Source organism: Equus przewalskii, chromosome 6 (assembly GCF_037783145.1).
Source record: "Equus przewalskii isolate Varuska chromosome 6, EquPr2, whole genome shotgun sequence".
Lineage (NCBI taxonomy): Eukaryota > Metazoa > Chordata > Mammalia > Perissodactyla > Equidae > Equus > Equus przewalskii.
In genome coordinates, this window is record NC_091836.1 from 54,323,691 (window position 1) to 54,337,796 (window position 14,106).

Consider the following 14,106-nt stretch of genomic DNA (forward strand, 5'->3'; position numbering starts at 1 on the left):
ATCAACTACTCAACCATTGTTCCAGCACGGAAGCAGCCACAGAGCAGATGTAAACAAATGGGTGAGGCTGTGTTCCAATAAAGCTTTATTTATAAAAACAGTCTGAGGGCCGGATGTGGTTCAGGGGCTGTAGTTTGTTGCTGTGTGGTTTAGGGGAAGGACATAATCAAAGTGGAATGATTAATCTAGGGGGGGTGTAGAGATGTATCAGAAAAGAATGAGGCTGAAGTCAGAAGAATCATCCAGGAGGTTCCTGCAATAGTATGAGTACGGGGTGCTATAGAATAAAGTGGGGCAATGGTAAAGGGAATGTAACTGATGCACATAGGGACCTTCTGAAGGCAGAAATGCAGGACTTGGTGGTAGTTTAATATAAGGGACAAGGAGGAGAAAGTTCTCTATGGTGTTTCCAAAGTCTGAGATGTGAAACTTGCTCTCCAACAACCAAACAGACTGTGGAAAGAACTGTACAAACTTCTGTGAGAAGACACTAAAAACCTCTCCTTGCCATTGAGTACCGAGTCTGTGATGTAAAATTCTTTACCTAATGTCATTGGAGGAGTGGGTTGCAACTGATGTGTTCACTGACATGCTTGGAGCCAAAAGTTATTAATATGGGAGGTTTCGGGGAGCAGAGTAAGCCATAAGTTATCAAAAGAAATAATGTGTACAATTAAATGCTATACAAATATAAAGAATTGCTATTGTTATTATTGTCACCATTAATAACGACTTTAGGTTGCCCTCTGTGACAATTGTGGGTAAAAAAAAATCACTCTGTTTCACTGATGGGACCCGAATGTTGGTGCTAGTAAAATTCATAGATGGGAACTTTTTGGTGCTTTCTTACTTCCTGCTCTTGTCCACACTCTTTCCATACTTGCCACTTTGGCCTCTTTGTCCCATTTCATTGGACACAGGCCAACGAACTTGAGGATGCAGGAATGTGGGGGTGCCATTGCCATCTGAGTGCTTGGTCCCCACCTGCCTCACTGGGGAAACTTACCAAGCAGTGGTCTCTTCAAAAGCCCATGATATGGTTCAATCGCCTTCTGACAATGATTGGAAGCTTCGCCCAGTGGGCTGATGTGGCATGTACCACTCAGGAGACAGCAGCAACCCTTGACCAATTAGTTGTCTTTGGAGGTTAGTTAGAACCCCAGGAATTTTTAGAATGTAGATTTAGGCCCAGTGGCTGTCTGCCTGGCACACCCTACAGGCATGTCCCTCTTGAACAATGATGCTTCCCTCCCTTCCTGTTCAATTTCACACACAGAGGCCGCTTTAGTGGTGTGAAGTTGAATTTGAGATTAAAAGGGGAACATTCCTGCACAGTAATGAATTACGTTGACTTGCTCAACAAAGAAAAACCAACCAACGGGCACAGAAACAAGTACGAGAGAAAGTCGGCCTGAGATGGACAGAGAATGAGGCCCTACCTGGACACACAGCACGTATTCCGGAGACTCCATGTGCCGGAAGACCACGGCTGACCGCAGGATCCCATGCGGGTCCAATGTGAACCCCTCCTCTTCGTTTCCCGACAAAATAGAGAACGAGAAGGGAGGCCCATTGTGAAAGGAGTCCCTGTCTGTCACCACCAGCTGCAAGATGCTGGTGCCTACTGGCTTATTTTCCTGCATGAAAGAGTATATTAAAAAGGAAGATAAAATTACACCTTTCTTCACATTTTAAAAAACCCCATCATTACCGGCTGAGAGTGCTGTGCTGGAACACAGGGCTTTTAGGAGAAGGGATTCCCTGTGATATTATCTTGTCTTCTGAAAATATGCTGGCATCTGTAAGCATCATGCTTCCCCTCCTTGGCCGCCTCCCCACTCCTGCCCCATGAGACAATGAGCCGCAGGTGAGAACACAAGGACTCTGTGTTGAACGGGTTTGTAGGTTCCAAGAATGGTCCCTACACTTGGAAATGGCCTGAGTTCGCCTGTACAGCTCCAGGAAGGTGTGGTGCTCACCAGCCTTGGTGACTACATCAGAAATCGTCATGAGCCAAGAAAACTTCAACCTTTCAGGATGGGAAGGCACTTCCTCACACTTGTCACAACACGATTACACTGAGGCCCAACACTGTGACACAGTGTCACATCGGACTTTTTTGGGAGGACATCCTGGCAACTTCCAAGTAAACATACAAAAGCATATGCCAGGTGGAAAAATGGGGCTTTACACCCCACCCCTCAGAACACAGTTTTGCCATGTTTCATGAGGAAATAGAAAGGTGGTAGAACATTTCTCAGCTTGAGAATGAAGAGAAAGGAGATCCTGCACTTCATCAGAATTTTTGGAAGCCCCAGTGTTATTATGTAACCATGATTTTTAAATTTTAAAAATTCTTTTTGGTGAGGAAGATTGGCCCTGAGCTAACATCTGTTGCTAATCTTCATCCTTTTGCCTGAGGAAGATGTCCCTGAGCTAACACGTATGCCAATCTTCCTCTGGTTTGTATGTGGAATGCCGTCACAGTGTGGCTTGATGAGCAGTGTGTAGGTCCACACTGGGGATACGAACCCATGAACCCTGGGCTGCCAAAGCGGAGCGCACGAACCTAACCACCACGCCACTGGGCTGGCCCCTATGCAAGCATGACTTTACAGAACCTCTGTGCCTTTTCCCTAAAATGGAAATAGAAAGGCTTTTTGTCACTCCTTCTTGGGTGAAAGGTTCTCCTCAGTTTGAAAATGCCAAATGAAATTCCTCTGTAGCTCACGTGTTGGTTTCCTTGGCCCACTCTATTTAGACTTCAGCCTTTCCACAACGTGGGTCTCAAGTCAGTTTCATTAGTTCAGGCCTTCTGATGACATTGACTTAAGATTAAATGAATTTGGGTCACAGAGATGAAGACAACGAGACACGGCAGTTTGGAAAGGAGTCATGCATGGGGCAGACACACTTAAGTTTTATGTGCTGAATTAGTCTTATGAAAACCATGTGTTGGAAGAAGGAAATTATTCTGGGTTGGAAAAAGGGAGGAACGTTTTCTGAAGGAGAAAGAGAAAAGGACCTCAGAAACCTCTTTTTTTGCTCCTTCTCTCAAGTAGCCTTTCGGTCAAGAACAACTAGACCCCGTCTCCCTCTGGAATCGGTCGTGGAACCACTTGAGCCCAGTGTAGATTTACTATTTCACACTGACAGCATACTCAGCACCACACAGAATAGAAGATTTATTGATTTGTTTGCTCACTCTATCAAGGCCATTTCCTCCATAGAAGAGAGAAAATGTGTGCCCTATGGGTCATGGTCTGAGAAAGAAGGGTGACATGTAACACAGACAGGCCCCCACGCTGCAGCTCTGAGCTGCCGTCACAGCCGCGGTTTACAGGCTGCGCTTCTCGGGTTCTTTCCCTGCTGACTTTCTGTCGTGCATGTGAAAACAGTCTGTCAAGCTGATGGATGCATGTCATAAAACCGACTGTTGAGTAGGCAAAGCCCATTTTGTTTTGGGGCGAGCACACAGAGGCGGGGAGAGGCAGAGAGAGCCCCTGTGAGCGACAGTACTGAAGGAGAGCAATCTGAGAGAGAGAAATGAGGAAGGTGCAGACCCTGGGTGAAGCTTTGTGGAAGCAGGAGAGGGGTCAGAATACACGGCTGCTGGAAAAAGCATCAGAGAGGAGCGGAAAACCAAAATACCACCGGGGAAGGAATCGGATTTCGCTGACAAAGGAGTGGGAATGAAGCAGAGGGCTGCGAGCTTTACGCCCGACCGCCTCTAGCCTGATTCCTGGACAGCACACTGGTGCGGGGGGGAACCCGCTACGGATGGCCAGACTCAAAGTCGTGAATGATATTCCCCTCAAGACCTGGCTCACTCTCATCTTACCTTCTCCCCACAAAGCCCTGGGAACCTGTAGCGTGTGATTCTCAGGCCAAACTGCATCAGGCGAGAGCTGATTCTCTAGAATATCTGTGGCCCCCCAAGACATGTCTATCACCCCCTGTCTCCCCTAAGTCCTGCACCCTGACAGTATTCCTGGACTGGATTTCCTCATCCTCCCGAAGTTGGGCTTCCAGCTTCTAGAAATACAGGGAAGAGGAGGTAGCTTGGCTCCTAGTACTGTGCTCGTGAAATGTCTTCTGAATAAAACACAGATGGGAGAAGAGTCATTCTCTCTGACAGCAGAAAACCAACAGTAAGTTACTCAATCCTGTAGTCTAATTTGAAAGAGCAGGTGGACTTAAAGTGCTAAACGAATTGCTTATGGAAGATTGATTTTAATGAGGAACAGCTCTATCCTGATGCCCAAACTCCCTTGGAGAGGAGATGGTTTGTGTTCATCTTCCTCCCCTGGCACAACAGCACAAAGTAGCTTAAAGGCAGCCTGTTGTTGCGGAAGAGAATAGTTTTTGTTGAAGACTGACCCGAGTTCAAATCCTGACCCTACCACTTACCCCCTGCATGATCTTGGGTGAGCAACTTAACCACTCAGATCCTTAGCAACTTCACTGTGGAGTGGGGCCCGATGCAGCACCCCACTTCACAGGGCTGTGGTGGGGACAGACAGCCTATGCAAAGCACCTGATGCTTAAAAGAATCCCATCAATGATAGCACTTATCAAGGTTTATTAATTGGCTGCAGTGGAAGAATCAGGCCCTTTTCATACCAGCCTTATGACAGGATGAACAGGTATTAGGTAAAAACCGTAATAAACCATGACGAGCAAACCCCAGCAGAGGCAGGAGGCTAAGCATCTAAGGACAAGTGCCTGGCAAGCAAGACTGCTCACCTGAATCACAGCGGTATAGTTAGCAGGTGTAAAGACCGGGCTGTTGTCGTTCACATCAGAAATATCAATGTTGACAGTGGCAGTTGATGACATCGCAGGAGTGCCGCTGTCTACTGCCTGGACGAGCAGGGAGTATCCAGACACCTGCCAAAGCACAAAGGGCTGACGGTGAAGAAGTGCAGCACTTCCCTCCTTCTGTGCACACTCAGACTCGGCTGTGCTTTGCTGAAGATCAGCCATCTTCACTTTGATTCTCTAGACCAGGGTTTCTCGACCGTGGTACCACTGACACTTAGGGTGGGATAATTCTTCGTTGTTGGGGGCTGACCTGTGCATTGTAGGATGTTTAGCAGCATCCCTGGTCTCTACCCGCTAGAAGCCATTATCACCTTCTGCCCATTTGTGACAACCAAAAATGTCTCTAAATATTGCCAAATGTGCCCTGGGGGCAAAATTGTCCCTGGTTAGAACCACAGCTCTCAGCCTTTGTTCAAACATGACAGCTATCAACACTGATCTGTCTTATTGATCAGTTTTCACACTTCAAGGGTTATGGGCATATATAACCCATTGAGGTCTTTCTACTTTTGCCCATCACTACTATGACATCTTTTTCCATATTTTTAATTTCACTGTGAAGACACATATTTTTGGTTAAAAGAGATGATATTTAGAAACTTAGTTTAACCTTGGACAGAGGAATTTTCTGGATCATTCCTTCTGACTTAGATACCTTCAGATGATCCTTTTGGATCTGTTCACCCAGGGCTAAAGCTGCCTATGAAACCAGGACCACATGATCCCAATGCTGAAGGTGCTTTTCTGCCTCCTTGCTCTAGGAAGGACCAAAATTCAAACCATCCAGAAAGACACACCTTTACTTTTTCTTTAAACCATCCATAAATAAGAAACACCCAGAATCCACTGGCAGAAAATTCTTTCAAAGGTCTAACCACATACATCATGCTGCTATATTTTAGCCCATTTCTATTCACTCTCACTATTTAGAATGGAGAATCTTTCTATTTGTACTCATGGAGCCCATGCCTGATTCCAGCAAAGGGGTAGGTGTGGTTAGGAAGGGAGCTGGCCTAAACTAGCTTACCCGTTCCCGGTCTAATTTCTTCTTAACCTTCACAAGTCCCAAGACAGGATCCACAGCAAATTCATTGTCCCGATCTCCACTCACAATCGAAAAATGAATCTGTCCGTTGGGCTGGCTATCTGCATCTTCTGCTATTAGCTTCATGGGACACAAGCAAAACAAAGAAAAGACGTGACACAAGAGACAGAGGAAAGGTTTATTCTTAGAGTCCCAGGTCTGTACAAATGTGCACAGCTCTGACAGTTTTCTTAGGTGCTATGCTCACCAATGCCAGTGATCATGCCCCCAGCAGAAAAGATAATGGGTTAGCTGAAGGAGGGGAGTGCTATTATGAGAGCTGCCATTTTATTTCTGCCTACCGTCTGATGCTTGTTAGGCCTGATTTTCCTCAGGTCTTGAGCCAGTAAGGATAGAGCCAAAGGTAACTGATAGGAATACTTTCATATTCTTTCCCAATTCTGCAAAACAATAGTCTCTACCACTGAGCTGGCATTCTCCAATCCTATGCATTTCCATGTTAAGGAAGCCCAAGAAAATTCCCTTTCTCACATGGCAAACACACTGCCCCACTCTCTGCTACTCCATGTTGGTGACACCGGGATTTGTATGTAAAGAAATAGCCTCATAGAATCCAGGAAGGAGAGAAGGCCTGGGGAGTCCACCTTTGATGTGTAAAGAATGCACACCCGCAAGCTGGTGCTGTGGGAGCCAGAGACAAGGACGGATGGAAGGGACCTGTCTTACCTATGAATAGTGAGGATGGGGAGGATGGAACTCATCGTTTCCAAAATGTAATTTATAAGTCTAAGAGAAGCTGCATTCTGCTAACACCTGGTTTGTTCTTACTGGTACTAGAAAAAATTCCTTCTAGAAAGAGCTTCTCTAAGAATGGCCAATCAATCTTAAACTTGCTCCCATTTGTAACTGCGCTACTCTGTGTGTGTGTCAGTGCGTGTATACACAGGGGGCTGGGGAAGGATTTATCCTTAGCCACTTAATAACTTACCATGTAAGGGCACAAACTAGTAAGAGCTATTATTAGAAATTCAATCTATGGTCTGCTTTGTTTTCTCAAAAAACATACACTCCTGGGAGGAAAGTGACTATTGATCACTTACACTGTGATATAAATGACTTTATCAGACCTTTTTCTAATACAGAAACTGGAAAAGGAGCAGTTGAAAGACTGGTGCCTGTCTAGAGTTCTTGGGGACAAATGGACCCTAAAAGGAGAAAGTGTGAATAGAATCCAAGATAGATTTTGCTCATTTTTTCACCCTATTTAAGTTTATTAGCCTCAGACATTTGAACTTCCTGCTGGCACCTACCAAAATGACAGAGTCCCCGACCAAGGCATCTTCACTTATGACAGCGCTGTAGACATCTTGGCTGAACCTGGGAGGGTTGTCATTCACATCTGTGAGGTTGATGCTCACTGTGGCCACAGCACTGAGAGCTGGGGTGCCCCCATCTTTGGCTTCCACCACGAGGTAAAATTTTTTGCATAATTCATAGTCCAGGACTTCAGAGACAGAAATACCCCCTTGGAAGAAAAATGGGGAGCTTTAGATTTGATTAGGAAAAAACATTGGTCACCAGTTCTATAATCATGGTTAAATTTACACCATCATCTCCAGCCAAGAATTTTAGATATTTAGGAATGTGTTTATTTAATGCCCTACTGAAAGCATCTCAAAGTCTGACTAACATTGTCAGTTAAAACATAGCTATCCATCAAACACAGAACTGAAGAAATTGAGTCTTTGCAAGTTTCTGCAATAGTTTCTGAACTTCTCTCAAGCAGTCTGAAAATCTCTGGCATTATTCACCCTCACGCAACTAAGGGACAGGAACAAGCATTGCTGATAAGTGTCTCGCGATGATTCCTCAAGTGGACCCATGTGGATGGAGAATGAGCCAAGATATGTGGATGCGACTGTATGAGCCCACCCCTCATCAGCAAGTAAATACTTGCAGACTTAAGTGAATTGAAGTACCCACTAAGGTGCCTTGCCAAGTTATAACGTGCTTATCTAAAACCATTATGGCATGAAGAAGGCAAAGATTTCAGAAAGCTCAAGGTACAGTGACACGTAATGGAAAAGAAAATACCTGGGAATCAGTGGCCAAACAGTAAGTGTGAGTTTAGTGTCTACAATTACAGAACAGAGATGAAGCCCAAGTTATTTAAATTAAGCAAGTAGAACAAGGGAAAGCAGCTAGCTGGGTGTCACTGTGAGGGGGCGGCTCTGTGAGTGCTACTTCCCTCCCATTCTAGATCTTTCTGGTGAAGTGATCCAATCCTGCATTCTCAACTGGTAACTGGTCATTGAACTGCCTGCAGAGCAATTCTCAAGGGCATGTGCCTTTCTCCCACCTGGAAAACAATCATTAGGACCAAGGTGAGTATGTCACATCCATTCACATTTCCGGACAGGCGACTTCTCTAGAGGGTAAGGCTGCCCTTCTACTTAAGGTGAGAAACAGAAGTCAGACCTATAACAAGAGGCTCTTTCTCCCATAATTAAGTTTTCTTAGCAATTACCACCCTTAGTGCTTTGTTTTGCAGACCAGTCTTGTTATCCAGTGCCAAATTTAAACAGTACTTAACCATTTCCCCATGGTGTTCATATACAATGGCTATAACTAGACAGGCTAAGGCTGACACATATTTAAATGAGGAAAATCCCCATACGTTTTAATTTGAAGTAATGACCTTAATAAACAGAGTTACTGCTGGGAGAAGCTGCTAATGCAATTCCTCCATCAATATTTCCATCTTCCTAAACTTAAGGGCAGGGACTACACCTCCTTCACTTTTTGCACCCCGCATGGCATAGCAGTGCTATATGGAGGTTAGAACATAAAAGTCAGAGTCAGGAAGATCTGAGTTCAAATCTTGGATTCCCTACTTACTCACAGTGGACGTTGGGTAAATTATTTAACCTCTCTGAAGCTCTGTTTTCATCATTTAGAAAATGTAATAAATGACTAATGATTTAATAAGAATCTCGCATATTTGCCATATTAAATAAACATTGCCAATTCTGATAGTTTCTTGTTCGTGTTTACTGGACTGTCCCAAGGAGAATGGAACTCCCTTGCCACCTTGCTCAACAAGTGCATATTCCTTGAGCGATGAGGGAATTATGTCCAATGGCCGGAGGTGTGAGAGACTCACCTTTCTTATCTGAAAAATGGGCCTATTCACAGGGGCCTGCAGGTCACTGTACAGATCACTTACAACGTCTGCCTCGGCAGGTGACCAGAGAGTGGCAGCCTGAGTTTGGATAGTGGCAAGCGGATGCTAATCTCCAGGAGCACTTCCAAACATATGATCCAAGGAAAGAAACAGAAAAGAGAGAGAAACAAACAAACCCCCGTGTTTGGTATGCAAATACTGCTTCCTCTTCCCACCTATGAACCACATTACTGCTCCCAAGCCTTGCATCCTCAGAAGCAGAGTGCCAGAGGGCACTCCAAGGTCTGCTGCAGGCCTTGCTAGGAGAAGATTTGTTTCCACTGTGAGGGAGCTAGGAGGAGGAAAAGGAGCCCTAGAAAGGCAGTCAGCGTGTTGAGAGAAGCAGGATACAGTGAAGCCTTGAATTGTAACTGGGTTGCTGTTTACCCACCTGTCTTTGGGTTGATTCTAAATTTCCTTTGTTCATTCCCAGACCGGATGAGATAGGTAATTTCAGCATTTGTACCGATGTCTTTGCTGGTGGCAAAAACAGCAAGGACTTGTGTGCCAGGGGAGGTGTCCTCAGGCACTGTCACCAGGTAGTCCCTCCTTTCAAACACAGGGGGGTTGTCATTAATGTCCAGGACAGTGATGGTGACAGTGGCAAGAGAGGACAGGGCCTGTCCAGGGCTCTGGTCGGTGGCTTGCACGCTGATGTTGTAGGAGGACTGCTGCTCTCGGTCCAGTGGCTGCTCCAGGATGATGATGCCAGATGAGCTGTCAATGGAGAAGAAACCATCGGCCGAGTCGGCCAGGGAGTACACGACTTTCCTGTTGATGCCTGTGGGAGATGCAAGAACGTGAGTGGAGAAGATTGTGGCCTGCCACTCTGAACTAGAGTATTATGACTTTGCCAACTTTTGAAGGGTCACACGAAGAAGAATAGTAATTATAGAAACCACAGCTTTGGTTCCACAAAAATGTAAAAAATATACAGCTAAACTGAATGGTACAGAGATAAAAAATATTGACAAAAAATATCAGAAATAGTTGGATATTCTTAATATATTAAAGAACCCCACACATCTTTAAGATAAAGTCTAAGATGCCAACAGATACATGGGTAAGGATATCCCCCAGAAAGAGAAATACAGATTAATTAATTACTTCAACAAATATTTATCTAGAATCTATCAGGCACTATTCTAGCTGCTAGAGATTCTAGCAATGGACAAGAGTAAAACATTTCATGAGGAAATTTTTACATTCTAGTGGGACTAAATAAGAAATTAACAATGACAAAGAATCAGCAAAATAAAAGGCATGTTAGAGGTAAAAAGGGAGAAAAATAAAGCCATAAGGGGGAGATCAGGAGTGCTGGGGGGAGAGGGAGTCTGGGAGATAGAGGGAAGGGTGATAATTTTAAACGAAGTGGTCAGGAAAGAGCTTGACACTTGAGTAAAAACCCGAAGGAGGGGAGGGAGTGAACAGTGCAGATTTTGGGGAGAAGAACACTCTGGGTAGAGGGACCCACAAGTGCAGAGGTCTGAGGTGGAAGCCCATCTAGTGTATTTGAGGAGCATTGTCAAGAAGAGTAGTGTGACTAGAGTCAAGAAGAAAGAAGTAGAAAATGAGATCAGGGTGATAATGGGTCAGGGAACAGATCGAGTGGGGTTGTGGTGGTGAGGTGGGAGGCTACTGGAGGGTTTCGAGGAGGGAAGTCATGTGATGAACAGAATCACTCAGGCTTCCAGTTGTGAACAGAATGAAGAACAGCAAGAGAGGAAGCAGGGAGATCAGCTGGCAGACTTTTACAAGAATACAGGCATGCGATAATGGCGGCTTGAACAAGGTGGTGGTGTTGGAAGTGGTGAGAAGTGATCGGGTTCCAGATCTATTGTGAACACAGAGGTGGTGTGAAAATGAGTAAAGGAAACTTCATTTAACTCGGGGCTGGCCAGGCTTGAAGGGGAAGCTCTTAACGCACTACCACCCAGTGTTTGGAGACTCCAGAAGGAAGAAGCTTATCTTGCTTTCTGCAATGGGAAGAAGCTTACTTCACATATTCTAGTAGAAGGAAGGAAGATTTTCTCCTTGCCCAGGTATAGCTCAGGCAGTGTGGAACTGCCACACTCAGCCAAGGAGGTGCTGCCACCATCCTGAACTGTCAGTCTCCTCCAATAGACTTTTGTTTAAAACAGTCCCTCCCAACTTCCTCCTTTACTCCAGAAAACCAAGTCCCTTTCCTTTGTTCTCTGGACTGTCCTGTGGTTCACCACAGTTTGCACGTCCCAAATTGCAATTCCTCTGCTATTTCCAAATAAACTCATTTTGCCGGTAAAATAACTGGCTATTTCACTTTTTAAGGTTGACACTGGTAAGAAGTGAGGCGGTATTGGATGTGTTCTGAACTTGGAAGTAGTGAGAAAAGATTGTTTTCTGATTATAGAGCTGGCAGGATATGGGATGTGAGAGAAAGAGAAGACCCCAGGATGACTCTTAGGTTTTGGCGTGAGCAGCTGAAAAGAGGGCGTTCCATCAGGTGGGATGGAAAGGACTACAAGAGGACTAGGATTTGGATGAATGGTCACGAGACCCATTTTGGACAGGTTAAGTTTGAGATGGGCATTTTATATGTAAGCAGAGATCCAAGTAGGAAGTTAGTACCGGAGGCGGGAGATGAGAAGAGAGGTCCAAGCTGGAGCTATAAATTTGAGGGTTATCAGCGTTCAGATGGCATGCAGAGCCACGAGAATGGATGAGATCAAAAGGGAACGTAAAGAGAAAAAAGAAATCCAATGGCCAGTGAGCCTGGAGCACTCTCTCCATCAAAGAAGGGAGAAGATCTAGTCTAGTCAGAGAGTGAGCTCCAGCTCTATAATCTAAGAAAGGCACTTAGTTACCAAAATACCATTTTATCTTAATAAATACTACAGCTAAAAGATATCAACCTGGAAATGTCCCTCAACAACCAACACCGTAGTGAATAATGACTGGATTGACTTCCGGTTCTGAAGACTGATTTAATTGTTTTCATCAGAAGCTCTGAGCATTTCAAAATGGTTCATGTACCAGAAATTCGCTATAAGTTAAGATTTATATGAAGCAAAATGTAACAACTTCGTAGGCTGAAAAAGCATTATTTTGAACCTAAATGCGCTTAATGAAGACAGTCATTAGTCGTGACTTCAGCTATGCAATCACCTGAAAATGTCTTTTGTGAGTCATGGACCCTGGAACATAAGCTGTTAGAGGGGTGGGTCTAAGCCTATGTTGTTTTCTATTATAACACCTTGCCCTGGGACAGACTTTGGCAGTAACAGGAGTTAAACTCTTTACTCCCCCAGTGTACAATTTCCCTTAAGCCAAAATTCCCAGCAAACCAATAAAATCATATATCTGGAGGGAATGACATAAATTGCATTATGTGGCTTTAACCAAAAGGTCAACACTGAGAGCTTGTTCTTGGTTCCATTCCAGAGAGTCCATTTTTTCCAAAGTTTCATCATTTACTTTTATTTCTCTTTCAAAACAACCACCCCGTGGTATATAAACATCAACCTCTGATTTTACTGGTGCTAGGATTAAAAACAAGAAGGCTTTCCTCCTTTCTTGCTGCCCCTAGAAATAAGGCTCCAGAGCAGAGCTTTTAGGAATGCTTTTTGGCTATTTTTAGAGCGGCTGCAAGATTAAATTCTTCAATGTAAATTCCTGGGGTGAATACGCAGTGGGTTGCAGAGGTCATCAAGATTGCACCTGAAAAACACTATCCCCGCCTGGGTGTCAGAGCTGGTTGTGTGCCCCGGAAGCTGCCTTGACTGCCTGGATAGTCTCAAGGTACCTCTCAAAGACACAAAAATGCATTTATGGAAATGCATCAGTGATTGATGTAAATACACCACATGGGTTTTCAAATCACACATGTTCCCTGAGAATTTGACTTCTCCCTCCAGCATCTGGAAAACCAGTCTTACCAACCCTAGGATGGGATGGGAAATTCACGCAGCGCCTTTCATCTGAGCATCTGCTGATACTACAAAACCCACTTCCGTGATGCATAATCCGAGAGCTGAGGGATTTGCCTGGTGCCGCTAGCATTTTCAGGTGAGCACGAGGGACAAAACCCTGTTTCTCCTGGACTCCTACCCAATCTCCATAAGGATTCCAGGAAATCTGCTGTGGACATGGTTCCTCTTCGGGTCTAAAGTTCATTTAGGAAGAAGGTAATTTCTGACTCTGTTCTAAAAGCCAAGGCACTCCGACCAGCTGAGCTAGAGAGGGAGGGGTTGGGTTTGCACACTGGCGCGCTCTGTGGCAGCAAGGACTAAGGGGAAGGTGATTTAGTGGCTGCCTGTGTTTCCCTCACTAGGACACTGCTAAAATCTAATTAAAAATATCACCTGTGTTCCTGGTCTGCCGCTTTCTCTTCTGGCCCTATTCAGAGGCACTGGGTTCTGCTCAGATCCCCAAGCAGGAGAAGCTATGTTCCCTGAGCTTCCTGCTCAGCCGGCTAGCCCTGTTGTTGGAGCTGTGTTTACAAGGCTGACATTAATCAGCCACACAAAGACCGTGGCTCCCCTCCGGGCAGATTCTGTTAATTTAAACTCGGTGACAGCATTTTTCTGCTTTACCACAGCAGAAAACTATCCCCTCCCCACCAAGTTGCTGACCCAACTCCCCCCACCTCCCCATACATTTTGCTTCTGACAGTATCTTGGGCATTCATACCACGAGGACCTGGGAGATTGATTGTTTACCTCTCCTGTCTATTACCAGTTCGACTGAAATGGACGCAAGACCAGAAAAGATGGTGGTGGGGATCCAAGCCAACAGACCTGCTGAATGGCATCACTTATGATTTGATAACACTCAAGAAAAGAGCAGGATATATTTTTGGAACATGTTAAAACTCCAATGTAGACACAACTGCAATGAATTTCAATGATTTCTAGAAGTAAAGTGAGATGCGTAAATGACAATTTGGAGGCAGTATTTTTCGTGTATAACTTGGTCTTTGCTGTGTTACCAGGCGATGGGGTGCTGTCTTTGTTAAATGAATGCAGGTTATGTCACT

General features: G+C 44.9%; 1 protein-coding gene and 1 long non-coding RNA gene across 6 annotated transcripts in view; one reads left to right on the forward strand and one right to left on the reverse strand.

The window, feature by feature from the left end:
• FAT3 (FAT atypical cadherin 3) overlaps positions 1–14,106 on the reverse strand; it is a 618,234-nt gene that overhangs the window by 48,638 nt on the left and 555,490 nt on the right. For all 4 annotated transcript variants that reach the window (XM_070623917.1, XM_070623915.1, XM_070623916.1 and 1 more), the window contains 5 exons: positions 9,484–9,873; positions 7,180–7,394; positions 5,852–5,989; positions 4,747–4,890; positions 1,440–1,637 (listed from right to left, as the gene is read on the reverse strand). In XM_070623917.1, coding sequence (XP_070480018.1) covers positions 1,440–1,637; positions 4,747–4,890; positions 5,852–5,989; positions 7,180–7,394; positions 9,484–9,873 — 1,085 coding nt within the window. The remainder of the gene's footprint in view (positions 1–1,439; positions 1,638–4,746; positions 4,891–5,851; positions 5,990–7,179; positions 7,395–9,483; positions 9,874–14,106) is intronic.
• LOC139084301 (uncharacterized) lies at positions 12,993–14,011 on the forward strand. 2 transcript variants are annotated; one of them, XR_011541671.1, is made up of 2 exons: positions 12,993–13,136; positions 13,809–14,011. It is a non-coding gene; the product is annotated as an uncharacterized lncRNA (long non-coding RNA). The 2 variants fall into 2 exon arrangements; XR_011541672.1 differs by having other exon boundaries at positions 13,073–13,255.